Below are 26,712 nucleotides of genomic sequence, written 5' to 3'. Positions count from 1 at the left end.
GTAGGTAGGCATCGAGAAAGCGCTGTGAATTTGTGCCATAATCATCTCCTGAGGGACGAGGGAGTAACCAGACTGGTGAGGGACAGGTCTATAAATAGAGGTACCAACTCAGCTTCCAGTCAGGACTCCCCTGGTGTGTTCTCGGCAAGCACTTCACAGACACTGCGTGCGTGCTCTCGTCCCCGACTCAGCCGTACCGTGGGGACTCATTATTGAAACTGGAAACACTACCGGACGCCTGGTACCACGCGAAGGGCAAGGTAAGCAGCGAGGCAGATGAGCATAGATCAGGTCGGCAGCTGTGAACTTCTGGGCAGGACTTGGGCATGTTCGCCTGTTATTTGCAATCCTCTTTAAAATCCTTGCGACCAGCAGGGCCTTGATGTTGTTCAGCAGATCCTGGTTCGTATTCGACACCCTATTTTGTCCGTATATACCCTACTCAGGTACACGTCCCGCGCTTCACTTCAACGCTCAGCTCCCAACCTGCATGTCCCCCATTCCTCCCACACCCCTCAAAGTCCCTCCCATACCTTGATGTCACCCCTGACCTCAGAAACCCTGCCTCTCAACCTGCGCCTGCGCGGCCGCAATCGTCGCAGCAGCGTTCGGATCCACAAAGCCGCACCCGTTCTTGCCGTTCTGGAACTGGGCCGCCTCGGCCGAGCACACGCCCACGCCGCTCGCGTCAGCGCAGCAGCCCGACCCGCAGTCGGCGTCGTTGACGCATCCGCCCGTGATGAACTGCGAGCCGTTGCCCGAGCCGACGTTGCGCGCCCCGGCGTTGTTGGGCGTGATTTGCGCTGTTGCCGTGAGGGCGACTGTTGACAGAGCGACATTGGTTAGTGGTGGGTGCGGGAGGCAAAGGGGAAGAAAGGGGGAAGGGGGCCTTACGAGTGAGGAGAGCGGCGAGAGTGAGGCGGATCATGTTGATTGTTTGGTTGTTGGGGCTTGTTTTGGGGATTATTGAAGGTGGATTAAACTGGCCAACCGTAACCACGCCTGGTCGTATTAGAACGGATCTCTGGATGAAGAGCTGGATGATGAGAGAAAACGGGAGGATAGCGCCATCGACCTGGACCTGGAGTCAACCAAAGTTATAGCCTGTGAGAAGGGATGTGCTCAGGGAGTTCACCCTGCCGTTGAGACGATCACTTTCTTGAAGACGGCACCCTAGAGGGCCGCGACCAGAATCGTCGCAAATCTTGTCCGTCAACCCAGGAGTGAGGCCAGCATGATGGGCTGGTCACATCAGCCGGGAATCAAACTGCCCCATCTGCCATTCCTGACGCAGCAAAAGCCACCTAAAATCCACATTCCATCCCAATCTCCCCGGCTTCTCGGCACCAATGCTTGGATGGCGCAGTGCCGTTGCTCGTTTGCGGGTGTTTGATCGCCTTTGTGCATTGGGACGGCAGGGCCTGGCATCAATCTGTGCCTTGGTTGACCCGATGCTGATCGCAGATCGAGCATCTCTGACAAAATCATTCGAACACTCCATGTCAGAGCAGATACGAATACTGCTCATGTATTGTGATCTGTAACAGATCAACAGGGAGCCGAGCGTAACGAGTCCGGCAAAACATGCCGAGACAGCACTTCATGTTCGGGTAAGACGTTTAGAACCAGACCCAACCGGCCCAGACTGAAGCTTGAAGGCAGCAATGACTCGTTGCGGATACGCTTGAGCGCCATGCAACCGATCGAGATGGCGCACGAGAACAGCAACGCGCACACGACAAGGCTGGTGAGGATGTTGAAGGCCCGTCGACCAAGTTGACCATGTCAGCCAACCCTTGTCACACCTCCGAAGGGCACTCCACTTACCACCGTACTCCCAATATTGATCAACGACAGCAACACGGCCAGCACATACGAAAACACCAGCGCATTCACCGGCAAATGTCCCCTCCTCGCATCCACAACCGAGAACCACCCCGAAAACGGCACAACCCCGTCCCTCGCAATCGCCCACAGCTGCCTCGAGCTCATGACAATGATATTCACCCCTCCACAAGCAACCATCACCACCATAATACATGTCAGCCCTGTAGCGTCACCTTACTCCCCACAGCATTGTAAAACACCTCAATAAAAGGCTGCGCCGTCTGCGTCGCCAACACCTCCTCCTTTACCAACACCATGCAAAACGTCACAATCATGACAAACCCCATCGCGCCGTTGATCAGCGCCGTGGCGATCATCGCTCTCGGCAACGACTTACTCGCGTCGCGCAGCTCCTCGGCCATGTGCGTTGCCGAATCGGAGCCGAAAAGGCTGAAGATGGGCCTGAGGATGCCGACTAGGCAGGCGAGGGGGGTGTTGCCCCATCCGCCGCCAACAGTAAAACTAAAAAAGATGGAAGATGGGAATTGGGCCGGGTCGGACGAGAGTTGGGGGTGGTCGTGGACCCAGAATGGGATGAGGATCGCGAAGAAGCCTGCTATGTGCAGGACGAGAGGGTCTCGACCAGGGACATCTGGCGATAGAAGAAGGTGTTGAAGGCTTGGCAGATTGTTTCGACAGCGATGACCATCAGAGTCAAGTGCCAGCGCTGGGGGGAATAGGAGGTGAGGTTGAGGATGAGCAGGCCTTGGATGTGTTGGGCCGTGAGGAAGGCGATGGATGCGTTGCTGACTTGCCAGCCGAGGGTGCAGAGCCAGCCGAGGAGGTAACTAAGGAAGCGTTGGGAGGAGGCGGGGGCGAATTCGCTCACCCAGTGGTACCCATCTAAAATCCAGTGTCGCCGAAGTGTGGATATTCGCCTCCTGGATAGAGAGGTCTTAACGTTGCTAATGCGCTCGGCCAATTACCCTCTGCTCATGACAAAGCTGTAGTGACACGAATTTGTGGCACTTTCCTATGCATATCTACGTTACCTCTAAGGGAGCCCGGAATTTCAGAGTTGAGGTCATCTCTCTATGCAATGGTTTTTGAGCCCTCAAACCGGTTTGGGCAACATGTCAGTAGAGCCTATTTTCAGAGGTGAAGATCATCCGTAGACTCGATCATCAACTTCTAAAGAGTGGATGGCCCGCTATCGGAATATAAGGAAGTAAAAGTGAAGAATTGTAAATACATACCTTACTTAAGTGCTGTGACAACAAACAAACCAGGGTTGATTATGGTCGTCATTGGGGTCGGCGAAACTGTGTTAAGAAGTACCTCCGTACTCTGTAACTATTGGTAGGAGGGTCGCAATTTCGGCCGTGCGACTCGTCTGCGTGCATAGTTACTTGGTACTTGTACACACGAACAACCAACCACTGCACATTGCACAAGTCATCATGTTCCATTGGCTATTGGAACGCGGAACGAGATCACGTTTTGGTTCTGGAAGAAGCTATGTACAACGATTGATTCTGGATTTCCTCAAGATGAAAGGCTTTGCCCCTGGTTCTGCTGGTTGCCCCTCTGGCCAACCAAATTAGTCCCGTTTCGAGCGGCTTCCCCTCACTGGCACGACCCCTGTGCTCAAGTTGTTGGGCGCATCCTCAGCATTGTCGCCGACTTCGTCTTCGTTTTCGCTTCCCATTGATCTCCGGATCCCCAGCAGGGGTGTACTACTGTACCATGTGTCGTGCCGATCCGGCCGTCTTTCCGGCAGGATGATGTGCGGTCACTTTCGAACATCTCCCGGTCCTCTCAGGAGAAACACCTGGTTGCCATTTCGCAAGCCTGCCCGGCGAGATTTCGTGGTCGAAGAAAGCCTGGTTCGGATGGGTCTCCAACGTCACATCGTCAGCTCACACGACATTCCGGTCTTCCGGTAAACAATAAGCTAATCCCAAGAGAGTAAAACGCGAGACAATCGAGATGAGATGATGCCTGTTCTGCAATTCCATCAGCCCTAGCCAAAATGCATCGATTATAGCCACGAACTCGGGTCGTATCGATGCAGGAACTTGGTCCGCAAGCGAAGTGGGAAAATTGCGGGCCAGCAACCAACAGGCCGTTCGTCCGTGCCAGCCTTCTTTCTCCAACCATCGTTGACGACCCCGGCTCGGATGCGACATCGTTCGCGGTATTAAAGGTATTAAAGCCTCAACCCTCCTGCGACTGGTATCCCGGTGCCGTTCCGCCCGCCTCCATCTCCTCTGGGACCCTGCAGCAACCTTATCATGAAAGGTGGCGTTCTCGGCTGGTTAGGCGGCGCGCTCCTGCTCGCGCAGGATGCCGTTGCCCAAGAGGCAACATCTGTTGCCGGGAACGAATTGTCGAGCTGGGTGTTGCGGAGACGGGGCAGCGCGAGCTACGCCTGCAAGTGCTACCCCGGCGACCGCTGCTGGCCCAACAATACCAAATGGCAGAAGCTCAACGCCACAGTCGGCGGAAATCTCCAAGTTAATATACCCCCCGGAGCCCCATGCTACAACAGCTTCAAGGGGCCATTGGGCGAGGTGAAGACGTACAACAAGGACGAATGCGACAAGGTGACGTCCAACTGGTACAATGAACAGTTCCAGTGAGTGGCTTCCCATGCCCTCCAGGCTCTGTACATATCCCATGCTAATAACTCACAGGATCGAGTTACCGGCTGCTGGTCTCTGGACCTACTTTACAAACGACACCTGCCGACCAACGACGAACCCGTCTGACACCTGCACCCTAGGTTACTACCCGGTGCTTGTCATCATGGCCAAGACCGCTGCCCATATCCAGGCTGGCATCAACTTTGCCCGCGAGAACAACCTGCGGTTGATTATCCGTAACACGGGTCACGATTTCTTGGGCAGGAGCGTCGGCTGGGGCGCTTTGGTCATTAACACCCACAGCTTCCAGGACATCAAGTTCACAAATCAGTATCGCGGCGCCTGCAACTACAGCGGTTCCGCCGTGACTGTCGGGGCCGGTGTCCAGGCCTTCCAGGTCCTGAAGCAGGCCAACGCCCTGAAACCCCCCAAGATCATGGTTACCGGGGAGTGTGCGGTAAGCAGGGAGCATGCCAGACCAGCCAACTTGAAGCCTTCCAAGCTGATTTGTGGTTCTAGACGGTTGGTGTTGCCGGCGGTCTCGTTCAAGGCGGCGGCCACGGTCCGTTGACCAACTTCTACGGCTTTCTCGCCGACACGGCGCTCCAGTTCAAGGTCATCACTGCCGATGGTGTGCTTAGGACGGCCAACGCCAAGACCAACTCGGACCTCTTTTGGGCCCTCCGGGGCGGCGGCCCGGCCGCGTTCGGCGTCATCGTCGAGGCCACGTACAAGACCTTTGACGACAAGCCGAGTTCGGGCGTACACCTCGACATCGACACAAGCCACACGACCAACGCGACGCTCTTTTGGGAGGCAGTGCGCATCTTCCACGGCTACAGCACCCATTTTGTCGACAACGGCTTGTACGTCTACTACGAGATCGGCACTGCTGGGCAGAATCTGCACGTGCACCCCTTCGTGGGCATCGGCAAGACGCCAGCCGAGCTGCAGGCGGTGCTCCAGCCCATGTTCGACGACTTTGCCAAGATCGGCATCACTTACACCTCGTCCAGCGCCAACTACAGCACCTTCTACGACCTGTACAACGCCATGTTCGAGACCGAAGTGGCCGGCAACTCAGCCCTGACGGGCGGGTGGACCATCGGCCGCAAAGACGTCGAGGACAACCACTCGGCCATCATCAATGCCTTCCAAACCGTCCTCGGCGCAGGCTCCTTCATGGTCGGCCACATGTGGAGCGCCGGCCACGGCCTGCCCCAGAACGAGTGGGGCAACAGCGCCGTGAACCCGCGTTTCCGCAACGTCGTCGACAAGCTCATCACCATTGTCCCCCTGGCTGGCAACGCGCCCCTCGCTGACAAGGCGGCGGCCCAAGACAAACTGACTAACGTGGTGGATGCTGCGCTGCGGAATGCGGCGCCGAATGGGTGCGCTTATATCAATGAGGTGAGCTGTCCACTCCTGGATGTGTACGTGAGATACAATGACATGCTAATATGTGAGCAGGCCGACCCCTACGAGCCCAACTGGCAGCAGGCTTTCTGGGGCACCAACTATCCGGCTCTTCTGAAGATCAGGCAGAAGTATGATCCAAACGGTGTCTTTTATGCCGTCTCGACCCCGGGCACCGAGAAGTGGGAGCAGATTGAGACGGGCACGAGGCTCTGCCGCAAGCTCTGAAGTCGTTGGGTGGCTGTGTGTCAACTTTTCGCGTGGTGTCTAGGATATTCCACCCCATTACAGAATCTTGTAAGATGGCTCAGTTACTTGGTTTTGTTGTCTTGTTTGTTGATCACCAGTGTTGCGTAGTGCCCGGCCGTCATGATCCTGACGCTCTAACGCGGGCTTCGAGGATCCACGCAAACCTCTCGGCTCAATCTCCACCACACCACGAGTGATTTAGGCAGTTTCTTAGTCGCTGTGGCCTGCTATGCATTAACCAGGCGCGGCCATGCTGGGCGACGGAGTCCTCAGCGGCTAGCACAATTTGCCGGATCGACATTCACGGGCGGGTTCCAGTTTTCAGTCATCGTCATCAATGTTTTCAGTCATCAATGGCTCTACGGATACAGGAATTGATGTGTTTCTCACCATAGGCGCAAAACTTGAACAAGCTATACTTCTGAGCATGTTCTGGGCGCGTACTTTGACCGTCGGCTGTGATCAACAACCCCCTCCTCCTAAGAGGCGACCGAGCCCGCATACTCCTTTGGCCAGCGGCGCCGTCTGTCGACCACAAACGGTCTCCCGAGAACCAAGTCGATACTGGAGTTTTCGCAACGTAGCATATGACAGTAAGTGGCCGCAAGCATGGGTCGGTCTCTGGCGAGATTGGATGCCACTCAAGGACAGCTTTCCCCTTGCTCTTCTCGAGCCTGCCAGTCCCAAAGTCAGAGACAGCCCACTGGTTCGGCTCCAGCGGCTCAATCTCCAGATCAAGCTCATGCGCTTTCCTATTGGAAATGATGCCCTTCAGTGTCCGGACTAGCGAGGCTGTTGTGTGCCGCGGCAGGGACCCTCGGTCACAACCCCTCGGGTTTCCAGCGTAGCCGTTAATGCGCTCGTTGATGTCTGCCTCCCTGTATCTCAGCGTCCTGCCTTGCTGTTGAGGTTCAATCGAGACTCGAGTTGTCTGGCGTCTAGAGGTGGCCTAGAAGATGGAGAGGACCGTGACAGAGAAGTACTTTGGTTGGCGGGATTCGGGGACCGAGCTATGCTGCGTCGAGAAGTTGAGCCTCTTGTTATGGATGTATGCTGGTTTGGTTGCGGTTTCCCCGGGCGGCTCGGGGGGCCTCCCCTTTTTTCAAGATTCAATCCCGAAGATGTAGACCGTGACGGCCCCATTCGAGAAACACGGGGTGGTTGACGGACAGGACTCGAGAAATGTCGAGAACTGGGGAGTGATGTGGTCTGTGAGTGCGAGTTTGTTGTCATAATTTGAATGCTTTCTTCGGGTCGGCGCTGCCTTGGCAGAGGAGCGTGCGGTCGTGTTCTGACTTGGAGTTTGTCTTCGTATGCAAAAAGGGGGGGTTGGGCGGGGTCAGGTACGACGCTGCGAAGATATATGCTCAGGCCGAGCTCGGTCAAGGTCTCATGGAGTTTCAACTCAGAAATCGATGACTGAGCAGACATTGAGCCACTGAGGCGGCGGGCATCGGACAGCTGGATTTGCAGCTCTTCCAAAGCGTCAACGTGATGCTTGATGGTTTGCCGTAGCCGGCGCCTTGGTGTTTCTTGGTGTTAGCCCGTTCGAAGCACTGTTATAACTTGTATTTGTTAAGTAGACTCACATCTGATTATGGAGGATGCGCTTATAAAAAAGGCTCATACCCGCCAAACTGGACTGCTTTGGCCGTCGCCTCGGAATGGACGGTGGCCACCAACAGATCGAGGGTGGTCTTGACATTCTCCATCTCTGGAAATGAGCCCCGAATGGAAGACTTCCTGAAGCTCCATTTGATGCTTGTCCACAGATTCGATCTGCTCGTCATGTCTATGACTTTGTCTCTGATGTCGAGGAGATGGGCGTTTACCGTTATCGCCTCAGTCTCGAAATTCCCAAGCACATTGCGCTTCTCCAAGAAGAGAACGACATGGGAACTCGGGTTTTTCGTGCAATAATATACAATGTGTATTGCGCAATTGCAACCGCGTCTTCAAAGGACAGAATCTGGTAGGCGAAGCGCCGCACTTCGGCGGCCGCTGCACGGGCGTCGTTGGCAAGCTGCAGCAGGGTGTTGTAAAAGCTTGTGTGCGCAAGAGCAAAGTTGGAGGATCGCTGCTGCTGCCCCAACAGCGGCCAGAGCCTCGGCCATTGCTCAGGCCGCTGCCGCGATTACCGGGCGCGAAGTAAAGACAACGTACAATGCTGAGAATGTAGGAAAATTGGAATTGTGGAACATCCGGTTTTGATGCCTGACTTTGATTTATGAAGACGATAGAGAAATGTCTGTTGCTGTCCACCGGGTACGCACTGCCACTCAAAAATAGCGGTCTGCAAGCTGCGAGTGACTTGGTTTGACAACGCAAAAATCCCCGGAGTGGCTTGCGCTCGTGCTGTACGACCAAGGCTGTACTGCGTGCGCGTGCCAAATCCTAGCCATTCTCCGAATATGGAACCAGGCAGACCTCCAGGCACTCTTCGTGGGTGGTAGCTCGTCGAAGAGGCGTGACGCATGCACTCTGCCTCGACAAAACACGACGATTGGATAAGATGCTCCTGTTCTGGGTGCCTACTGGCCCTACCCCCCAGTGTTCAAAAGCGAGGCGAGCGGCAGGCTCTCCATCGATAGCTTCGTTTGGGTCGGTGGGTGTGGGTGGGTGAAGACTCGGTGGGTGAAGACTCAATGCAGCCATGGTTGGTCGATTATTGCTGGGTCGGGTCGGCACAAGACTTGGAAATCACTGGAATTCTGAGGACAAACGACTTCAAGAATACACACTGAAAAGTGCTGGAGACAACATTGGAGAGTCAGGCTAGTGGTCAACAAGACGTGCAGCTTCCTTTCGAATGCCCACCAAGGTGCCTTGCCAGGTAATCAATAACATTAAACTATAACTATACGGTAGTCAAGACGTGGTATAAATCACATGATTCTAGATTTGTCGCTTCATTCTCAGAGATGGACTAACAGCAGCTTTCCTTCCTCACAGAGCACTCGTAAGTCGTATACCCTCATACCACCACCCACCACCATCCAACAGACCGTCTCTACACGTGTTCCTCATATTCCTTTCTTTCCATCCCTGATCATGCAGCACTCAACATACGCCCCATCAGCATACTCCAACTTCTTCACCACCCGGAAGCCAAACCTTTCAAACAGCCCCTTCCCCTCGGGCGAAGCCTCCAGATAAGCCTCACACCCATCCTCATCAACCTTGTCCAACCCGCACTGCACCAGTCTCCGGCCAGCGCCCAATCCCTTCACTTCGCGCTGGGTGGCGATTAATTCGAGATACCAATGCCGGCGGCTGCCCATATACCTCTCATGCCTCTCATGCTGCCGCCCAAAATACTCCTTCGCCAGCTCGGCGTTAGTCACCGTTTCCCAGAGATTCTGTCCCTTCTCCCCCTCAGCATTATCATCTTCCACCCCAGCACCGCGGGCCGTGCCAGCCTCGGCCGCCGACGCCAAGAGCGAGGGTAGCTCTCCTCGCTCGGGAACAAAAACCCACTTTGCAAACCCAACCAGCACCGGCGGTGATGATCCAGACTGGGAGGTGTCTTCGGCGACGACGAGGTGTGCGTTGGGGTTGTCCAGCGCAGACTGCGCCACGCCCGAACAGAAGGCGAGGGCTAGGTCCTCCGTGGCTGGGGAAATGTTCTCAATGAGCGGGGAGGGTGCGAAGGCGGCCTGGGCGATGGCGCCGCAGAGGGTGACGTCGGCTTGCCTGCCAGGGCGGATGGCGAAGAGCATCATGGCGTGTCTGTTGTGAGTTGGTGAAGATTGATGGGATTCGTGTACTTGCGGGGGTTTGTCGTCTTCAAACAGGACGACCTCGGTAGGGAAGTGGGTGAGATCTCTCGAACTGGGTCTTGTGGCTGACTTCGAGGGAGGGGTTTGGACCACAGCGCCAGGAGGGAACAGTCATGCTTCTGAGATCCACAACATTGGGCAGGGGTTGATGCGTGCCTGAAGATGCCCATACTTCCCTTTCAGGATACACAATCCTTCCTTTGGTGAGGTACATCTCTGTGAACTGGAATATAAGATTGGCCCCCACGTTTCGCAACGGTGTTTTTCCAAGAAGATTTGTGTGCTCCCTCTCCGCGGCCTCCACAGCCTACCTGGAAACTAAGTATCATTAATCAACAGAAATGCATAACCGGTGAATGAGCACCACCTCGGACCTGTGAGCAGTGCTTCGGTCCCCTAGCTCCTTCGACTGAGAATCGGCTGCATGTGATTCGACGTGAACTTTGATGCCGGTTGAGGCAACTTGTTGGTCTGCTCACGCGGTCCCCAGCACCAGCTTCTTGGAACCAAACATTGGCATCGCTTCCATTGACACGACAAACCGAGTACGACTATCCATTCCTGCCCGTCTAAACCAGTTCGATAGAAGCCATCCGCCTCCCATAGAACATCTTAAGGGGTATCATAACAACACGCCCAGTCCATGAACAATCTATCAACATGTCAAAACGCAGGCCCGCGTCGCCGCAACCGACCATCACCTAATAACAGCACAAACATTAGCCCAACCACACACATACAACCAGCCCAATCACCTTTTCGCCCTCTTCCGGCTAGGTTCCTCACCCTGCTTTCCAGAATCCTCCCGCGCCTGGTTCTGGCGTCTGCGCGGCCCATCCGGCCGCCGTCCCTCCGTAGTCCTGAACCCGCCATTCTTCCCGCGGGGACCTCGCTTATCCCTGGGGGGGCCCGCGGCGTCCGACCCTGGCGGTGGGCCGGCAACCAGCCCCTTCCCCTCCACCACCAAACCCGGCACCCCGCGGAGGCCCATCTTGCCAACAAGCATGGGGCTTAGCACGGGGATGCTGTCGCAGCCAAACGATTGTGCGAACCGGTTGGCCAGCTCCACGACTCCCGCGGGATGCAGGCCGTAACGCTTCATCAGCGACTTGATGAAACCTAGGTTGCCGATGTAGGCTTGTTCCTTGGTCTGTTGGGGTACCTTGGCTAATGCGGATTGGATAATCGCTGCTGACGGGTAGGTCGCGGCTTTTGGGTGGTTGCTGACAAGTGCATTAGCCACGCGTAAAGGGCACACTTGAGAAATGTGGGGAAATTGGAAAACTTACAAAGGGCCCTCGTTTTTGATAGGGAACTCCGGGTTGGACTTCACAAACCACATCTCCTCCGGCGCAAGTATCATGACGGCCTTGCCACCCTTGCCGGCGCGGCCGGTACGGCCCACGCGGTGCACATACTGGTCCTTCTCGCTCGGCACGCCGACCTGCACAACAAGGTCGATATCAGGGAAATCCATGCCCCGGCCGACCACATCGGACGCGAAGAGCAGCCCGCGATCTGTCGCTTTGAACTCCTCAACCGTGCGCGTTCGCTGAGTCTGCGACATGCGCGACTGCATCTGGAAAACGGGCAACTTCGGCGGGGCGGCCTCGCCCGAGTGGCCGAATATGTGGTAGAGAAGGCCCGCGTGCCGCGCCGTTGAGCAAAAAATGACGGCTTTGAGCGCCGGATTGTCCGCCTTGGCGCAAGAGAGGACAGAGTGCAGCGTGGGCAGGATGTCGTCGACCGAAGGGACGGGGTATACCCTCTGCGGCACAGTCTCCACCGTCGGAACCTCGTTCTCGTCGATGGTTGAGATGCGCACGTGGTCTTTGTTGAGCACCATGGGCAGCATCTTCTGAATTTCGGGAGGCACCGTCGCGCTGAAGCACATGCCTTGCCATCCAGCTTGCGCCTTGGAAGGGATCTGCTCCAGGATCTGGCGCAGCGCAGGGGCGAAACCGGCATCGAGCATGCGGTCTGCCTCGTCAAGCACGACGCAACGGATCTTGGCGAACTTCTGGCGTGCTGCATCCTCGGTAAGGTAGTCAATCAGCCGACCTGGGGTGGCGACCAGGATGGCTGGGCTCTTCTTCAGGAATTTGTCCATGTGAAACTTCCTCTTGCTGCCGCCAACCGCGATGTGGCATTCCAAGGGCGGGTTGCAGGCGCTAGTCAGCTTGTCGCACTCATCGACAATCTGCTGTGCCAACTCGCGTGTGGGTGCGAGAACCAGCAGGCCAACGGATGATCGGTCCAGGTCCTTGACTTCAAGCAGTTTTTGGAGTGCTGGCAGTAAAAACGCGAGAGTCTTTCCCGTCCCCGTCTTGGCTTGAACAAGACAGTCCTGAGTAAGACTCGGGAGCTGAAGCACCTTCTCCTGCACGGGCGTCATGTGTGTGAAGCCACTGCTCTCAAGAGCCTGAAGGAGCTGCGGCTTCAGCTTGCCTGTCAGTTGCGCATAGGCCACGCGACCGCCGTCGTCGACTGCCATGGTCGCCAGGGTGCGAGCGAGAAGCGTGGTGGTATGTTGTTTGTTTGGAAAAGGTGGAAAGTTGACTGCGGCTCGGAGAAACCGAGTGAAAAGGAGCATCACAGGATACTGGATTTTTCCAGGCTCAATTGTTGGATTTGGTAGGCAACAGCGGGGCGCGGTGCTTTGTTTGTTGTTGGTCCTGGACTTCTTGAAGTCGAAAAGAAAGAACGAGGCATTGAAGGCGACTGCTCGAAAGCTGAAACTTTCGCAGAATTCGCCCTGCAAAATGATTGGATGACCAGGGTACCCTTAAGTTCCTGGGAATCCTGTCAATTGGTTGGCGACTGTGAAAGTGGGTCACCTGGCGACCTCCTCCTTTCAATTCTCAGGCATCAAGCCAATAATTTGCGGAACGACAGCCTGGTGGTGGCGATGTCCAGTCCTTTCCTTCGAAACTGCAGCTTTCAGCTTCGAGCGTTACAGGTTTGGGGCTGCTTTTGCCTGCAATGTGGCATCATCGTGTTCTCGTCGTCCGGATCTGATGATAATGGAGAGTAAGACAGCGGCTAACAAAGCTACCTAACCGAGATCCATCGCTCATAAACAATTACCAACAAACAATCCTTGGGCATGTCCCAGTCCCGATAGATAAATGGATGCAAACCCATACTCCTTACTCCTAGTCCGAGTTCCAGAACCAAACCGAAGCCGGCTAATGGAACTCTCAAATCCTCGGACCAAAGTACTCACCTTCAGACAGCTTCATGCGTACGCAGTCGCCACTGCCATCACATCCCTCGTTAACAACCGAGTTACCCCACCAATCCAGCTGAATGTCAGAGATCTGCAGCGCAAAGAAGATGACGATGGCGCTGATGGCAATGGCGCACGAAAACGCGGCAGAACTGACAAAGTTGTACTGCCCAGAGTTTGTCAGCACGTCCTAGCTTTCAACTAACCCAAGGAGGGGGGAATAAAATACCTTGGACCGCAGTCCCAGATACCGCTTCTTCAAGTACAGCCACGAAAAGGCAGCCACGGGCACGGCTGGCCAGATGTGAGCCAGGTTGTACGGCGCCCAGGCTATCGCGCCGCCCATTATGACGACCGGGTGGGCATTTCGGACGATGGCATTCTTGGGATACTTCCTGCTCAGAAGGTAGAATACCACGACGAGAAGGATTCCGAAAGGGAATCCAAGCAGCGTGACGACGTACTGCCCGCCAACACCCCAAATCTTGCGCGGGCCCACGGTTCCCCAGAACACAGCCGCCGTGAAAAAGGTGTTGGGCCCGGGGCAGGTGAACCGGAATGGCGCGTGGCGCGTGCAAATGTTCTCAATGTGCACCTGGTACTGCAGCACGCCGATGCTGATAAAGGTCGAAACCAGCGTGGGAACCGTTTGCGCCCAAAATGTGAACCGCGGCGGGATCTTGATGTAGTGCGCCAGCTTCAGGTCGTTGTTGAACGACAGGGCATGCGCGCAGGTCACGTACCCGTATGATTTGAAGAAGCACATGGCGATGGCATTGCCTTCAACCCAGACGCCGCCGATGAACTCGGCCAGCACGTTGAGCGTCACCTGCATTCACGTCTGTCCAATACAGTTATTTCTTGCCTGTTAAGCGTGACTCGGGAGTAGTTCGGGAGCAAAAGTGTGATTTGGGGACAAGTCGACTTCCGTGACTCCCGAACATCTGGAAAGGGGCAAAAAGAGCGCGAATTTGACATACCATGGCCATGATAATGCCGATGGGTACGATGAAGACGAGGCACAGCGCGATGCCGTACAGCACCACGAACGGGGACGTGTTGGTCGGCCACACAGCAATACCCGCCATGCCGAGCGCAACGGCGAGGGCTAGGCAGATCATATACCACCACTCGGGCACCTCGCGGTAGGCGCGCATCAGTCGGTTGTGGACGTCGAGCAGGTTGGCGTCGTCGTCGGATCCATCCTCGCTCCCGGCGTCTTTAAACTCAATGAGCCTTGCTCCCCACTGCTTCACGCTCCTCCAGACTTCGCGAATACCGATCATGATCTCGTGACGGTGGTAGAGAACGCCGTAAGTGACGGTGGCCGAGTACAGCGCAAAGAAGAACAGGTACACGACCACGTTGCCGGCCGAGAGAAACCGGGGCGAGTATGTTTCGTACTTCGCGCTGTCAAAGATGCCATTGTCGTCGATGATAGCCGTGACGTTGTAAGGATGCGCGAAGTGGTCGAAAGGCCGGTTCGAGTTGATGGGTAGGTACGCCGTGTTGAAGGTGTTGGTATAGTAGAGAGCGATGATGACGAACATGGCGAAGAAGGCGCCGAGGAAGAAGTTGAACTTGAGAAGAAGGGCACCATCAAGGGGTCGAGGTTGAACATGAGTATGTTCCAGTCAAAGGTCGGCAACGGGTTCAGGCCCAGGCCGCTCGAGCTGCCCGTAATGTTGGCAACGTGGACGTTGCTGGGCGCGATCCATGCCATCCAGCTGAAGAAGCTGAAGGAGGCAAAAATGTAGTTCGGGAACCAGAAGTACACGAACATAAGGCCGAAAGCCCACCTAAAGAACTTGAGCCGCGACATCTGCCAAATCGACTTGAAGGGTCCGGCGACCATTGCCGTCTCGGTGGATGTGTCATGGAAGGGCCGAGTTGAGCGCAATTGTGACGAGGGAAGACGGCCATACGCAGTAGGCCGGGTACACGAGAAAGCGGCGGCAGAGGCCAGCCAGGCCGTAACCAATGAAGTTGGTGGACAACGCGATCAGGGTCTGGTAGCCGACGTTGATGGCCCACGGCTGGTTGAAGTATTGTGGCAGCACCTGAATCCATATGATGTAGTTGGTGTAAGGAACGCTCTTGGCGACGTTGGACATGATGGTAACCAGCATGTGCTCCTTCTTGTTGAACGGACCCGGGTTGAGGCTGTGACGAATACCGAACAGTGTGAAACCGACTTCCGGCAGCACCCGCTCGAGGAACTTGCCGAATGGGTAGGCGAGTAGCTGCGGCACGGTTGCGATGACGTAGATGTAAGGAAGGCGCACATCAAAGAACGCGTTGACGAACGAGACGCAGCAAGCAAAGAGGATGCCCATTGCCCAGGCTCGAATTGTTGACACCGGCATCGACGGGTCGTTATGATTGTCGACAACCGAGCGCACCTCGGCATAGGGAGAGTTGTTGATAATCAAGGCAGCCTGGATCTTTATCTCGGCGATGAGATGCTCGTGTTTCTCGGGGTCGTTGAAGACGTCCTCATTGTCTTCGCACTGGTTAGCCAGTTTCTCGACCAACATAAAGAGCGGGGATACCAACGCAAAAATTCCTCGAGCTTCGCGATGATTTGAATCGGGAAGTTCGGATCGCGAGAGTGCTGCTTATGGACTCGCGCCATGGACTAAAGAGCAAAACAATCATCGTGAGCGCTGGACATGTACTCATCAGAAATGATAACTTATGCGCTTGGTGTCGTCGAGGGTAAGCCTTCCTGCGGCTTTCCTTGCCTCGATAATGTCGGCCGCAGTGACATTGAGGGCCTCCCCGGTCTCGCGTAGCTCGATGGGCAGAGCCTCAGCTGCGCTCGATGGCTTTGATTCATCAATATTAAATGACCAGGCACAACCAAGGGATGACACCAAAAACGTACCGCGAGCTGGACTGGGTCACCATCAAAGTAGCTGGCGTTGGACGTGAGGGGCCCCTTCTCCTTAAATTCAGGCTTCTCGCTTGAGCTTGACATGTTAGCGTTGTGGTGATGAAATTGGTGAGCGTCATTGGGTCGAGAGGATGGGTGGGGGAAACTCGAGTGGACTGGAACAGGTTGTATTTTCAAGTGCACCGATTTTTACAGGCCAGTCGGCTTCGGATGAAGTGGTAAGTGTGGCCTCCCGGGGAAGGGAGGGTGCCCTGCAGTGGCCCGGCGAAAATCAAGATCGAGTCCTGTCCACAACAGAATGTGGTGGCAGTGTTTCACATGCCTTACGAGGCCTTCGCAGAAGCCTGCTGGAGAGGAAAACGGGTCCTGGTTTGCAGCAACTTACTTGTACACACAGCAGTCACGATTCGAATCAGGCAGACAGTCTGATATTGCTCCTGCCGGGAAGGAGGACTTCCGGCAGCGCGATTTCATTTCCTTCCTGTTTGTGTTTCAGCACTTCCATGACAAGTACGTAACTATGTTCGGATCTCTACCAACCGACGGGTTCATGCATGCCGTTTATCTGAGGCGCGTGGCTTGTTCGTTCACGGTGAGCAGCGACATCATCGACATTCGTTCCACTTTTTTTTTGACCAGCCTGTTATAACCCCTCCAGTTGGTGGTGTAGGTTTGGGACCAAGAAAAGTTCAGAGGTCCAACGGCTGCTTGCTCTAATCTAGGGGATGTTCCGGCCAAAACCACGACAGCGTCCCCGATTTTGATGAATGCTCAGTGTGGTGACAGTACCTTAGCATGGGTACCTAATCATGACCAATCTGCAACAGCGGCAGTTGCAATGGCCAATTGCTTGGCCCTGTTCCGACCCAATGCGGCAGCTGCGTTTCCTGGGGGCACAGGTATGCGCGCATCTTTCGGTGGGCCTGAACCTTACGGTTGGGGAGAAGGAAGCCCGGACGATGAGAACCGACCGCCGGAAGACGTGCTGCTTCCCGCTTCAACCGACGGGCGACTTCCAGCGGTCCCTACTTGACTTACATTGAGGTACACCCGATAACTAAGGGTTACTGAATGACAAGTCAGCCGACGGCTACCTTCAAAGGTTAAGGTAAAGTCCGACGTCCGCCTTGAGAAACTCCATTGTCTAAGGTATGGTAACCGGGCAGGTTTCAGGTCTCGGGATATGGTATCGAGGGGCATGTAGTCCTTTAAGGGCGTGGTTGCCAGCGCGCCGGTCGGATCACTTCTTTCACTGATGCACGAGAAATCGGACCAGATGTAGTGAAACCACGTCATATCTCCAACGTCTCGTTGACCCTGCCGTTGGCCGTCCCACATATGCTACAAAGCGCGATGTAAGACACGACCACCATGACAGCTTCCCAATAACGTCACTCCCAACCTTCCGGCCCATGACTGTTGAGACCTTGCAGCCCCTTAAACTGAAGTTTCCTCGGGGGTTTCTGGGGAGTCTGGACTGTCTTCAAGATTGCCAACTACGCGATGGTCCACGCGAGGAGCTGCTCAATGAATGCAGGATAACAAGATGATTGGTGGCATCTCTCTTAAGTGGTCGTGTGCTGGCAAGGGTAGATAATAATGTCAAACGATGAGTGGCTGCTGGATTGTACACTTACAGTAATTATGTACCTTGACTGTAGTGGGTCAGCCCCGTGACCCCGTAAGTGAGAAGCGAAGCTTTTGAACATTGTGTGGGCCACGCCAAGCCATGCGACGACCAATCGCTACACGATAAACTCTGGAGGATTGAGCCAGTAAATGAAGCTCTCGCTCCTTCCTCAATTCCACTATGTAAAACAGTGTCAGTTCGTCACTGAAGCCTCGCTTTAACAAGTAGTACGTGGCAGTAACAAAGTAGCCAGCGTTTCACTGCCGTGTTCCTGAATGGCACGGCACCTTATGCATTGTTTCTTTGTCTCTTCGTTTTCATGTCCTGTTAGCTCATTTCAGTCATCGGGTCTCTGATTACAGGTTTCCCTTCCAGTGGCGTGGCCACGGAACCCCGCTTGACTCGAGCAAAGCAGCTCGGAAATCTGAATTTGTTCTTTGTTGTTATTAATCATGCCAATGACTTAAGGCTGGCAAAAGAAGTGGCATGGCCTGGTAATGTGTATAACTCTCCTCATCGTCAAGTGGGCTTCAGATGAAGCTGGAGATGCGTCCAAGTCATCTCAGCTCAACGCCCGCATTGTTCTCCCGGCGACAGCGGTTTTGGTCACCCATTGTTGGACTCGAAAATATTTATGGAACGAAGAACGGTAATGAAGCACAGCGTAGGCCTAGTACAGTGGTCGCTTCGCCCATTGAAGTTTTTTGACTTTGTTAACTTCATTGATGAGAAAATTCATCAAAGCGACGAGACAAGGGACCCGGAGGCGGGAACGGAGACTTTGAATATCTAGCATTGTCAATGACAACCTTTTGATTGTTGAGCCGCTTACCTCTTGAACAATGGAGGTTTCTCGGTACGATAAAGGTTCTACAAAAGCATTCAAAGCGCAAACGCGAGAGCACCTCAAGGACTTTGTCTGCGTCAACGTCTATAAGGAGGCACTCCATTCCATTACAGCGATACAGAGGACAAGATACTGGTGTCAAAGGTAAGATTCTGCAGACCGTACAGGAAAACACATCAACAGACAGCAGACCGACAGTCGACCGGAGATCGAGGGCCTTGTACAAGTACAACACTCACCCCATCACCCCATAACATGGCCGGCCCGGGCGCCTAGCCCTGCTTCACCAGCCGCCAACAATCACAGCGGACCCGCCATATCTCGCCGATTTCGGCGGCCGGCCAACTCTAGACGCAACAAAGGCACTCCAGCTTCCCAGTCTCCCACAACATCAAGTCCCCAATGCCCAGCTCCATGACGTGAACACGACAGATGGCATTGACCGGAAGCTCGATTCAGGAAACGTGACAAACCATAACGCATTTCTCACCAGAATATACCAGCGGGTTGCTCATCAACATCTCGATAACGACAACCAAGAGAAATTCGAGAATTGGATTCATTGTCACAACGGGCTCAAGAAACGCGCGAGACGGGGAATGGCTGGCAGGAGAAGAACTCTACCACCTCGCTGACCGGCTGCTCGCTTGGATTCAGGACCAGCCAGACGCCCGCCTCGGCCCTCGCTCTTCAGGGCAATGGTGGCTGTTGCCTGGGCCGTACCTACTCCACGTCCAGGATGCGTCCCATACGGCCGGCCGCTCAAGAGCCAGAGCGTCAGGCATCAGCGATCCGCTGCCGAAGGCTCCGATCTTGGGCGATGTTTCACTGGTCGGCCCTGTTAAAGCCCAACAGCACAACACCCGGTAGATCGGCGCGAAGTTCACGATGCACTTAGTGCATTGTAACGGGAACCACTGGTCAGTCATAATCTACCAGCGTTCGACCGGGAAGAGCTGGTATTTCGACTCACTAGAGGACGGGCCTACACGAGCGAAGCGACAGCGCTCGGGACGCTCTGAAAGACTGGCTGCAGTTCAGGTAACCCTGCCCCTCCAACGGCCAGCCACGAATATTGCAAAGTCGGGAAAAAGGCAGACAAATGGAGCTGCTCACTTCTCGTTATGGCCAATGCCATGGCTTTTATCCGCTACGAGGTGCTAGGATGGAAGGCAGATTGAAGCTTGGAGGAGATATGGCCCACGAATGTGCTTTGCTGTCAGAATCTTAGTAGCTGTGGCTTTGCCCTTGGTTTGGGCTGCAGGTACCGCTTTCCCTTTGCCTTTGCCGCGAGCTACATATTTTCTTGTCTTCAGGTTGCCAGTCGCCGGCTTTCCCGATTTGCCAGGGGGCTCGTACTTGAGTCCCATCAACCGGTGCAGACAGACAAAGGAGCTCCTCAGCGCTGCTCACAATTGAACCAAGTCAATTTCACAGCGAAACTTGAGTTATTTGAATTCCTGGAATCCTTGATTGCTTGATTGGACGGAAATTGGAACTTAATTGACATAATTGAGACACTGCGAAGCCTGCTAGCACCCCTACTGCTTGTACATCTCTCTATAACCGGCGTCTGTTATGTTAACCGCGCCGACAGCCGTTAGAGACTGTCAGCCTCGTCATCAGACGCCGCTGGCTTGAAGTAAACACCGCCGAGGGTAACTGCGTCACGGCGAAGCCAGTTCTTCATACATTGAACCATCTCGAGGGTCTTTGGATCCATTGCGAGTCTCTGGGTTGTAAGAGTAAGCTTCGCCAGACTGAAGGCTCTCTCGCAGTCTGCCGCCATCGCCGGGATCGAGAAGAGGTCTAGCGCCAGCGTACTGAGAGTTGGGAACTGCTGCCCGCGATCCATCCACCACGTTATGGGGTTATCGATTTCGATAGGCAGCTCGAGGCGTAGATACCGCTCCAGCTCTGTCGCATCCGAGGCTAGATTTCGCAGGCGTGTAAGATCGGTGCCGAGCCACTGGCCATATTCGCCATCTTCCCGCTCAGCCCGTAGCTTTTGCCGGGCGAGGAGGAGACTCGCTGTTCGCTTGATCGCGATACCACGCTGTCCAGTATCCCTCGAGACCTTCCTTGGCATCTCGAAGCCACGCAAGCTGATCGCCTGTGTTCCAGCGAGTCTCAAGCCAGCGCAGACTGCGCCCTGGATGTAAAATGACGTACGTAGCAGGCGGCTCCGGTTGACCTCACGAAGGGAGACGCCATGGTCCTTAATCCACGTCTTCGGCGGCCGGGATCCCTTCCTCCAGAGGCGCTCGTCCTCGATGAAACAGCGCCCCCGCCACCTCGCCATCGGGAAGCCGTCATAGCGGTCAGAATCGCTTGAGGACCATGACTCCGACAGCTGCGCGATAATGGAGGTCGGAGGACGCCCGCCAAAAACTGTCAGGGCCATAGAGGCTCAGCAATTGAAGTAGATAGATTGGAGGGATTTCCGACCGTAGAACCGAGGCTGGGGATTGGCTAGGAGGATGGGCTGTCGTCACGTCGGCAGTCGCGTCGGAAGTCGCGTATCCTGTCGGCGCTCGAAACGCCTGCTAAATCACGTCAAAAGGTACGGGAAAGGTCACATGACTCTAAGTCAATCAATCAATCAGGGAGTCAACTTTCGCCCCTCTCGAACTTGCTTGATTGAGTCCGAGAGGGCCCGTGGTTGCTTGGTTGATTGGTTAACTTGATTAACATGATTGAGTTGTGGGTAGCGCTGCACGACAGCACCCTCTGACGTCGGAGTCCGCCGGTCCCCCCGTGGTCGGGTCGTCGAAAGAATCGGCAACAGACCCAAGCCGACCACACCGCTCGCGTACACCGCCTGCGCAAGAGGGACGCTCAAGCTGCCTGCGGTCAACCGGCTGCCACGGCGAGCACACCAGCCAGCACTCCACGTCCGAAGCGCAAGGCCTACGATCAGGATGGCTCTAGGCAGGCGCAACGCACGCCCACCAAAAAGCGGAAAACGGGCAATACCCAGCCGAGAAACGTGAAGAGCTCTCCGGTAAGGGGGAGCGCGCTGTTGGGCACCGGGGTGTCCAGCCCCAAGCGGAAGGCCGATGAAGGCGATCAATCCGCGGACACAACGGCAAAGCCCACGCAGGTGTCCGGCGCGATGCCCGGTACCCAGGTGGCGCAGAACGCGGCCCTGAGGAGGAGTCCTAGACGATCTCGGAGCGAGGAAAGAACTGGTGCTAGTGGAGTTGGAGGATCGAAGACACGGAGGAGGAAGGGAAATGTCTAGACTGTCAGGCGGAACCTATCAAGGTTTAAGATACAGGTATAAGCGGGTGGTAAGCGTTTAGGTCACGGTTGCAGATTAGGAATTAGACTACAATGTGTTTAAAAGATGTGTTATAAATAGTAGACTGGACAAGGCGCAATGGTCTAGACCACCCTGTCATCTAAAGCTTTGAAGCAATTACAAGATCCTATCAACTCTGGGTATCTCTGAAGTGATGTACACGGGAAGAAGGAAGACCAAACCCATCTATGATGCGTATCAGGAGTGTACGAGTCATGGGTTGGCGTTCTCCCCAGACAGCCGATTTCCTTCCTCGGCAAACGACACCTTCTGCGTGACGACCGTGGTCGTCTTGATGCCCACCGGATTCCCGCCCCCTACCGCCTCATCGAGATACGCCGCGGGCTCCCAGCCCCCGACCACACTCACGCTGTACCGCTTCGCAACAGGGATATTCGCATCTAACGGCCCATGAGGCAGTTCCCCAAACTCGATATCATCTCCCATCCGACTCCTCGGCGGCAGCGCAATCTCCTCGTCCCCAGGCCTCAGCCCCTCGGTACTATCTGACGCCCGTAGCGTTGTTGTCCCGGAGGAACCGACCTTTGTGAACACCCCACCTCCACCAGCGCCACCGCCACCAGCAACAGCGCCAGTACCCGTCCCGTGCCCGCTAAAAGGGGTGCGGCTGCCGCCCCCGGCAGTCGGACCAGTGGGACCGTTGCCGTATCCGCCCGAATTGGAGCGCAGCAGCGAGCCAAAGATGCGCGGCATGGTCTGCATCAGCACGGGGCGGAGGGTGGGCAGGCAGATGGCGATGACGCCGACCGAGAGCTCGAGGAAGGAGAAGACAGCGGCGTCCACGTTGTCCCAGCTCGCGTCGGTCGAATGCGCGGCGGAGTAAAGGGTGTGGATGCGGTAGATTGAGACGGCGCAGGGGCTTGTTGAATAATTGTCAGTGAACACCGAAAAAATGGGAATGGGGATTGGAAGGGGGGTCCTTACAAAATGCCGAGGGTAAAGACGATTAGGAGCATGGCCTTTTGCTTCGTTGGGAGGTGCAGCGAACTGATGACCGGGATGGGCATGGAGAAAACGGCAAAGTCGGTGAAGACATTGACGCCCGCCATGACGTACCAAATAGTGCCGTTGTCTAGACAGAAGCCGGGCACGTCGGGGTTCCAGAATGCGTCGACCGGGATGCAGACGAGGGGCAGGAGGAAGCAGAGCGTGATCCCCCAGCATATCAGGAAGACGAGCCCACCGAGGATGACTTTCCGAATCATTGTGTGAGAAAAGAGACGGTGGTACTGCAGCAGGATGGATATTTTGGTCATGCAGACGGCGACATTGTAGACAGCGATGGAGCTATAAAAGGACTGATGCCGGTCAGCCTCCGAGTTGAGCAAGTACCGCACTGCGACAGTCCTACTTTCATGTAAGGGATGTAGTCCTCCTTGGGCATCATCCAGGAGTGGCGACCGAGACCGTATTTGGCTTCTGCTTGCAGGTCAGTGACTGAGGGATCCGGTACGGCAATGACGTCCTGACGTACCGAGCCCGATGGCCACAGCTGATGCTATCGTCAAGATCTGTGGAACGGTCAGAATTCACGGTGTCCCGGTCAAAGGGGGCTCCCCGATACGTACCTGTGCTGGAACCATCACAGCATCGTCCAGTCCGAAACTTCTGAGAATGACGGCGCGAGAGTAGCATCTCAAGGCGACGACTAGTGTTGAGAGTACGCAAGCCGCCGAGATGATGGCTATGATCTCGCCGACTCTGGACTCCCCGTTGAGGGCGGGATTCGGAGTTGAAGCCGTCATGATGTAGAGCAGTGCAAATACCGAATTTGCAGCTCTGGCCAACGGACAAGAGGTCGACCGCGGGGAAGGAGTTTGTATATGGACATGCCCGTGGAGCTCCGTTCGTGTCCCGCTCCGCCATGCTGGTTTGAAGATCGATGATCGACGAACCAAGTCAGAACGGTGGAGCGCCGACGGCACTCGTTCCTTGGTCCTGGCGGCGATGGCGAATAAGGGTCATGGCGAGCTCGGGTGTGAGTAGGGATGTCCTGGTCAGCGCAACCCCTAATATCCATAGGGACTTCATCGGCTGAGATCGGTTTACCCCATTTCTCCGGTATGCATTGTGGCTCGTTGTCGGCCCGACCTCGCTTGTTAGGTTCTCGCCTTCTCGGCGTCCGTCAGGGGTGAGATTTTCCTAGACAGCAAAGCTCTAAAGATCCCGCTCCCATCCGAGTCGCCGCTGGGCTAGATCATATTAAGTTTCTTGGCCCCGGGAGTCAAGGTGTGGCTTTTCGTTTCCAATGCAGCACCGCCAAGAAAGTAGTCATCGGAGCAATCGCGGACCCGCCGCAAGTGGCCTCTAGTAGTTCAAAATACAACAGACATCGTGGGGCGTCGTGGCAAATTTGCATCTGTCGGCTTTTTGCCAGAACCGTTCCGGCGGGACCAATCACAGCTCGTTTTATCGTACCTGTTCCCACCGTTAGCCGATGACCGCCCTGATGAGGATGCTTGGTTCTAGCCGGTGGTGAAGCATGGAGATTTGGATGCGACGCACGATTATCAAGACTAAGTGAGGCTCTAAGCCATGGTTGTTCGCAATGTTAAAACACTTCCCATTGTCCTGCTTTGCCACGGTCGTTGCATGAACAAGACCCACTGGTACTGCTTGGCAGTCCATGTTCCTGACAAAGTGGGGATTGCGGGGCATCTTGGGAAAAACTGGTTCTCGGCGACATCTTCACAATTTACATGTGTTTGTTTTTTTTTTTGGCTTGCTGAGAATCTGGTTCGTGGATATCTCGCTTCTCAAAACGCATGAGTTCTCGATCAGAATCTGCACACCGGCAGCAATATATACCGTAGCAAGAGGGCGAAGGAGCACCTCAAACAACCGAGCCGACAAGTTGGAGATGTATCTTCAGGTACCCAAAGTCGCCAATCGTTATGTTCAGATGCAGAGATCTGCATCATACGGCTCGGCTTGGCTTAGGGATCGACTCGGCCCTTGACACCCGTCAAGCCCATGAGAGATCACACGTCGGGTCCATGCCTATTACTGATGACTCCAGCAACGGTTATCGTGTGATGTGATGGAGGCAAAGCGCCGGTCGAGAGGAAGTTGTCTTTGATATCTACGTGTACACAGTAGGACTCGGAAGTAGCCGCACTCGCGTCGCGAAAGAGCAACTGAACGTCCCCACCGCCAAGGAAATATACGTTTAGACCTTCTTTTCGGAGTCCGCGATTTTTACCCCAAAATGGATTGGAACAGCGACTTCGATGCTTGGGAGACGTTGTGTGCGTAATCCTAACAGTAATAAGGCTTTGGGTACACGCCAATGAAGTTGCTCTGGTCTCAGCATTGAACTTCTCAACCTTTACGGGATACACAACCTGCCCGAGCAGCCCTAGGTTCCGTGAGCCAAATGCTAAAGCCCACCATGCGGTCCGTTAACTGTACTGCTTAGTCTTCCCTTCCATCAACGACCGAGAAAAACATTGTCTCCGCGCCAAGGAGCGCCGACTCGCGGAGATTGTAGGCCAAGGAAATCGCCTCCACCAAAAATCTTTCCGCCGCCACCTCCTGTGTCGCTTGCCATTATTGCATTACCACAGTACACTACAGTGCGTTGTTCATCGTCCAGTCTCAATCATCAACATGTCGCATCTGGGCATTATGGTCGGCAATGGCCTGCACCTCGGCCGAGAACGAGGCCTTTCCTGGCTCATGTCCAAGTGCCCGAGCCTGAGCACATGTTAGCTGCAACACGGTCAGGAAACAGTGCCGTGAGCTGGAGAAGTGGACATCATACCTCGAAATGCTGAACCTTTGCGGCATCTTCCTTGGTCACCTCCTCGCTGGGCTTCCGGGCGATCTCGCCAGCCACCTCGTAAAAGTTCTGCTGGCGGTCGTGCAGGCTCTGGGCTATGGCGGCAGGTCCCCCCTTAATTGGTTCGCGACCGGTCATGTCGTGTTCAGCTTGGGCGATGGACGAGGCCTTGGCCTGGGTGATGGGGTAGCCCTCTGTCGACTCGGCAACGAGCTGCTCCTTGTGAGGCAGTTCCGACTCCATTGCGCCAACGATGTCGGTCGGAGCGGTTCTAGCCGAAGTTGTTTAAGCCTCTGACACAAAGAGAAATGTGTGCTTTGTCCGGGTCGATACCTCTGGGTTCGCTGGATGGTCGTTTCTTGATGATTGTGATGGAGGAGCATTGGCGTTGGGCTGGGGAATTTCCGGGGTTCAGGAATCCGGACGTGGAAGAAGTCAAGGAGTTGCATTTGAAGATCAGATTAACAGATTGATGCATTTATCTACACTCAACTTATCCCCCGTCCGATCAAAGTCTCAATGCACCTGCTTATATCAATGGCAGCGTGATGGACTCTATGATCTCATCCCCTTGACCGCCAATCTGGGCCCCTGCCTGATTCGGCACTCAATGACAGCATCCATCGCCTCCTTCGGCGACAGAACCTCACAGCATCTTCCTCTGTCTGTCTCATTCAAATCGTCCAAACTGCACAACCTCAGATAAGAGCAGTTTCTCGCTCAGCATCTGGTAGATTCATTAAGGACTCTTCAACCAGAGTGGCGAAGCAAGCCGGTTTTACTACGCCGGAGTCTCCGCTGCTGGTCGGAGCCGGCCGGCCCCATATGGCAAGCCGACGCCGATCCGTCCCGGCCAACAGATGCTACAACCTAACGCTGGTTTGTTCGGTAGCGTGTTACCGTGGTATCACAGCCAAAGAAATCGAGCAAGAGAAGGCAAAAAGGGTGAGACAAGAAGGGGGAGATGGTATGATTCATAAAGATAAGAAATATAAGAAGAAATCAATAACTTAGCGTAACTACCGTAATGGGAAAATGCACCAGGCGGGTATGATACTTCGCATTCCAGGGATACAATCTGCCGTTGA

The 26,712-nt window shown here is 55.0% G+C and overlaps 10 protein-coding genes across 10 annotated transcripts; 2 read left to right on the top strand and 8 right to left on the bottom strand.

Moving 5' to 3' along the window:
* Positions 1-552: 552 nt before the first annotated feature.
* On the bottom strand, positions 553-928 carry N657DRAFT_634929 (uncharacterized protein; the record flags this gene model as incomplete). The annotated part of the gene is made up of 2 exons (XM_062791316.1): positions 553-821; positions 895-928. The coding sequence occupies 2 exons, from the start codon at positions 926-928 to the stop codon at positions 553-555; spliced, it is 303 nt and encodes a 100-aa protein (XP_062645865.1).
* Positions 929-1,548: 620 nt separating this feature from the next.
* On the bottom strand, positions 1,549-3,135 carry N657DRAFT_657005 (uncharacterized protein; the record flags this gene model as incomplete). The annotated part of the gene is made up of 5 exons (XM_062794757.1): positions 1,549-1,744; positions 1,877-2,009; positions 2,066-2,349; positions 2,457-2,730; positions 3,114-3,135. The coding sequence occupies 5 exons, from the start codon at positions 3,133-3,135 to the stop codon at positions 1,549-1,551; spliced, it is 909 nt and encodes a 302-aa protein (XP_062645864.1).
* Positions 3,136-4,121: 986 nt separating this feature from the next.
* N657DRAFT_634928 (FAD-binding domain-containing protein) lies at positions 4,122-6,116 on the top strand (the record flags this gene model as incomplete). Its single annotated transcript, XM_062791315.1, has 4 exons — positions 4,122-4,465; positions 4,524-4,929; positions 4,992-5,882; positions 5,943-6,116. 4 exons carry the CDS (start codon positions 4,122-4,124, stop codon positions 6,114-6,116), a joined length of 1,815 nt encoding a protein of 604 aa, XP_062645863.1.
* A 134-nt stretch (positions 6,117-6,250) lies between these two features.
* N657DRAFT_490927 (uncharacterized protein) lies at positions 6,251-6,973 on the top strand. The gene has a single exon (XM_062787621.1). It carries the CDS (start codon positions 6,475-6,477, stop codon positions 6,922-6,924), a length of 450 nt encoding a protein of 149 aa, XP_062645862.1. The 5' UTR covers positions 6,251-6,474; the 3' UTR covers positions 6,925-6,973.
* N657DRAFT_490904 (uncharacterized protein) lies at positions 6,974-8,099 on the bottom strand. Its single transcript, XM_062787620.1, has 2 exons — positions 7,767-8,099; positions 6,974-7,659 (listed from the first exon to the last, which is right to left on the bottom strand). Exons 1-2 carry the CDS (start codon positions 7,925-7,927, stop codon positions 7,023-7,025), a joined length of 798 nt encoding a protein of 265 aa, XP_062645861.1. The 5' UTR covers positions 7,928-8,099; the 3' UTR covers positions 6,974-7,022.
* Positions 8,100-9,032: 933 nt separating this feature from the next.
* N657DRAFT_646743 (uncharacterized protein) lies at positions 9,033-9,931 on the bottom strand. Its single transcript, XM_062793174.1, has one exon. The coding sequence runs from the start codon at positions 9,854-9,856 to the stop codon at positions 9,161-9,163; it is 696 nt and encodes a 231-aa protein (XP_062645860.1). The 5' UTR covers positions 9,857-9,931; the 3' UTR covers positions 9,033-9,160.
* A 736-nt stretch (positions 9,932-10,667) lies between these two features.
* N657DRAFT_576249 (DEAD-domain-containing protein) lies at positions 10,668-12,410 on the bottom strand (the record flags this gene model as incomplete). The annotated part of the gene is made up of 2 exons (XM_062789160.1): positions 10,668-11,139; positions 11,206-12,410. 2 exons carry the CDS (start codon positions 12,408-12,410, stop codon positions 10,668-10,670), a joined length of 1,677 nt encoding a protein of 558 aa, XP_062645859.1.
* A 419-nt stretch (positions 12,411-12,829) lies between these two features.
* N657DRAFT_691403 (OPT-domain-containing protein) lies at positions 12,830-16,125 on the bottom strand (the record flags this gene model as incomplete). The annotated part of the gene is made up of 7 exons (XM_062797107.1): positions 12,830-13,311; positions 13,375-13,974; positions 14,126-14,725; positions 14,839-15,006; positions 15,071-15,648; positions 15,841-15,973; positions 16,033-16,125. 7 exons carry the CDS (start codon positions 16,123-16,125, stop codon positions 13,117-13,119), a joined length of 2,367 nt encoding a protein of 788 aa, XP_062645858.1. The 3' UTR covers positions 12,830-13,116.
* Positions 16,126-22,035: 5,910 nt separating this feature from the next.
* N657DRAFT_681907 (uncharacterized protein) lies at positions 22,036-23,588 on the bottom strand (the record flags this gene model as incomplete). Its single annotated transcript, XM_062796436.1, has 5 exons — positions 22,036-22,702; positions 22,768-23,141; positions 23,195-23,262; positions 23,318-23,354; positions 23,412-23,588. 5 exons carry the CDS (start codon positions 23,586-23,588, stop codon positions 22,036-22,038), a joined length of 1,323 nt encoding a protein of 440 aa, XP_062645857.1.
* A 1,779-nt stretch (positions 23,589-25,367) lies between these two features.
* On the bottom strand, positions 25,368-25,897 carry N657DRAFT_621208 (uncharacterized protein). Its single transcript, XM_062790614.1, has 2 exons — positions 25,607-25,897; positions 25,368-25,554 (listed from the first exon to the last, which is right to left on the bottom strand). Exons 1-2 carry the CDS (start codon positions 25,865-25,867, stop codon positions 25,441-25,443), a joined length of 375 nt encoding a protein of 124 aa, XP_062645856.1. The 5' UTR covers positions 25,868-25,897; the 3' UTR covers positions 25,368-25,440.
* Between the last annotated feature and the right edge of the window lie 815 nt (positions 25,898-26,712).

The sequence above is a fragment of the Parathielavia appendiculata genome, assembly GCF_033297405.1.
Source record: "Parathielavia appendiculata strain CBS 731.68 unplaced genomic scaffold N657scaffold_9, whole genome shotgun sequence".
Classification (NCBI taxonomy): domain Eukaryota; kingdom Fungi; phylum Ascomycota; class Sordariomycetes; order Sordariales; family Chaetomiaceae; genus Parathielavia; species Parathielavia appendiculata.
The sequence above is the reverse complement of the archived record's forward strand: the minus strand, read 5'-3'. Positions and strand labels throughout refer to the sequence as shown.

Bases quoted from the DNA above. Each gene is read 5' to 3' on its own strand.
- N657DRAFT_490927 (XM_062787621.1), top strand. From the start codon at position 6,475: ATGTTTTCAGTCATCAATGGCTCTACGGATACAGGAATTGATGTGTTT.
- N657DRAFT_490904 (XM_062787620.1), bottom strand. From the start codon at position 7,927: ATGACGAGCAGATCGAATCTGTGGACAAGCATCAAATGGAGCTTCAGG. The intron at 7,660-7,766 runs GTATGAGCCTTT...AGAAACACCAAG, and splicing joins AAAGCAGTCCAGTTTGGCGG to GCGCCGGCTACGGCAAACCA.
- N657DRAFT_646743 (XM_062793174.1), bottom strand. From the start codon at position 9,856: ATGCTCTTCGCCATCCGCCCTGGCAGGCAAGCCGACGTCACCCTCTGC.
- N657DRAFT_621208 (XM_062790614.1), bottom strand. From the start codon at position 25,867: ATGGAGTCGGAACTGCCTCACAAGGAGCAGCTCGTTGCCGAGTCGACA. The intron at 25,555-25,606 runs GTATGATGTCCA...ACCGTGTTGCAG, and splicing joins CAAAGGTTCAGCATTTCGAG to CTAACATGTGCTCAGGCTCG.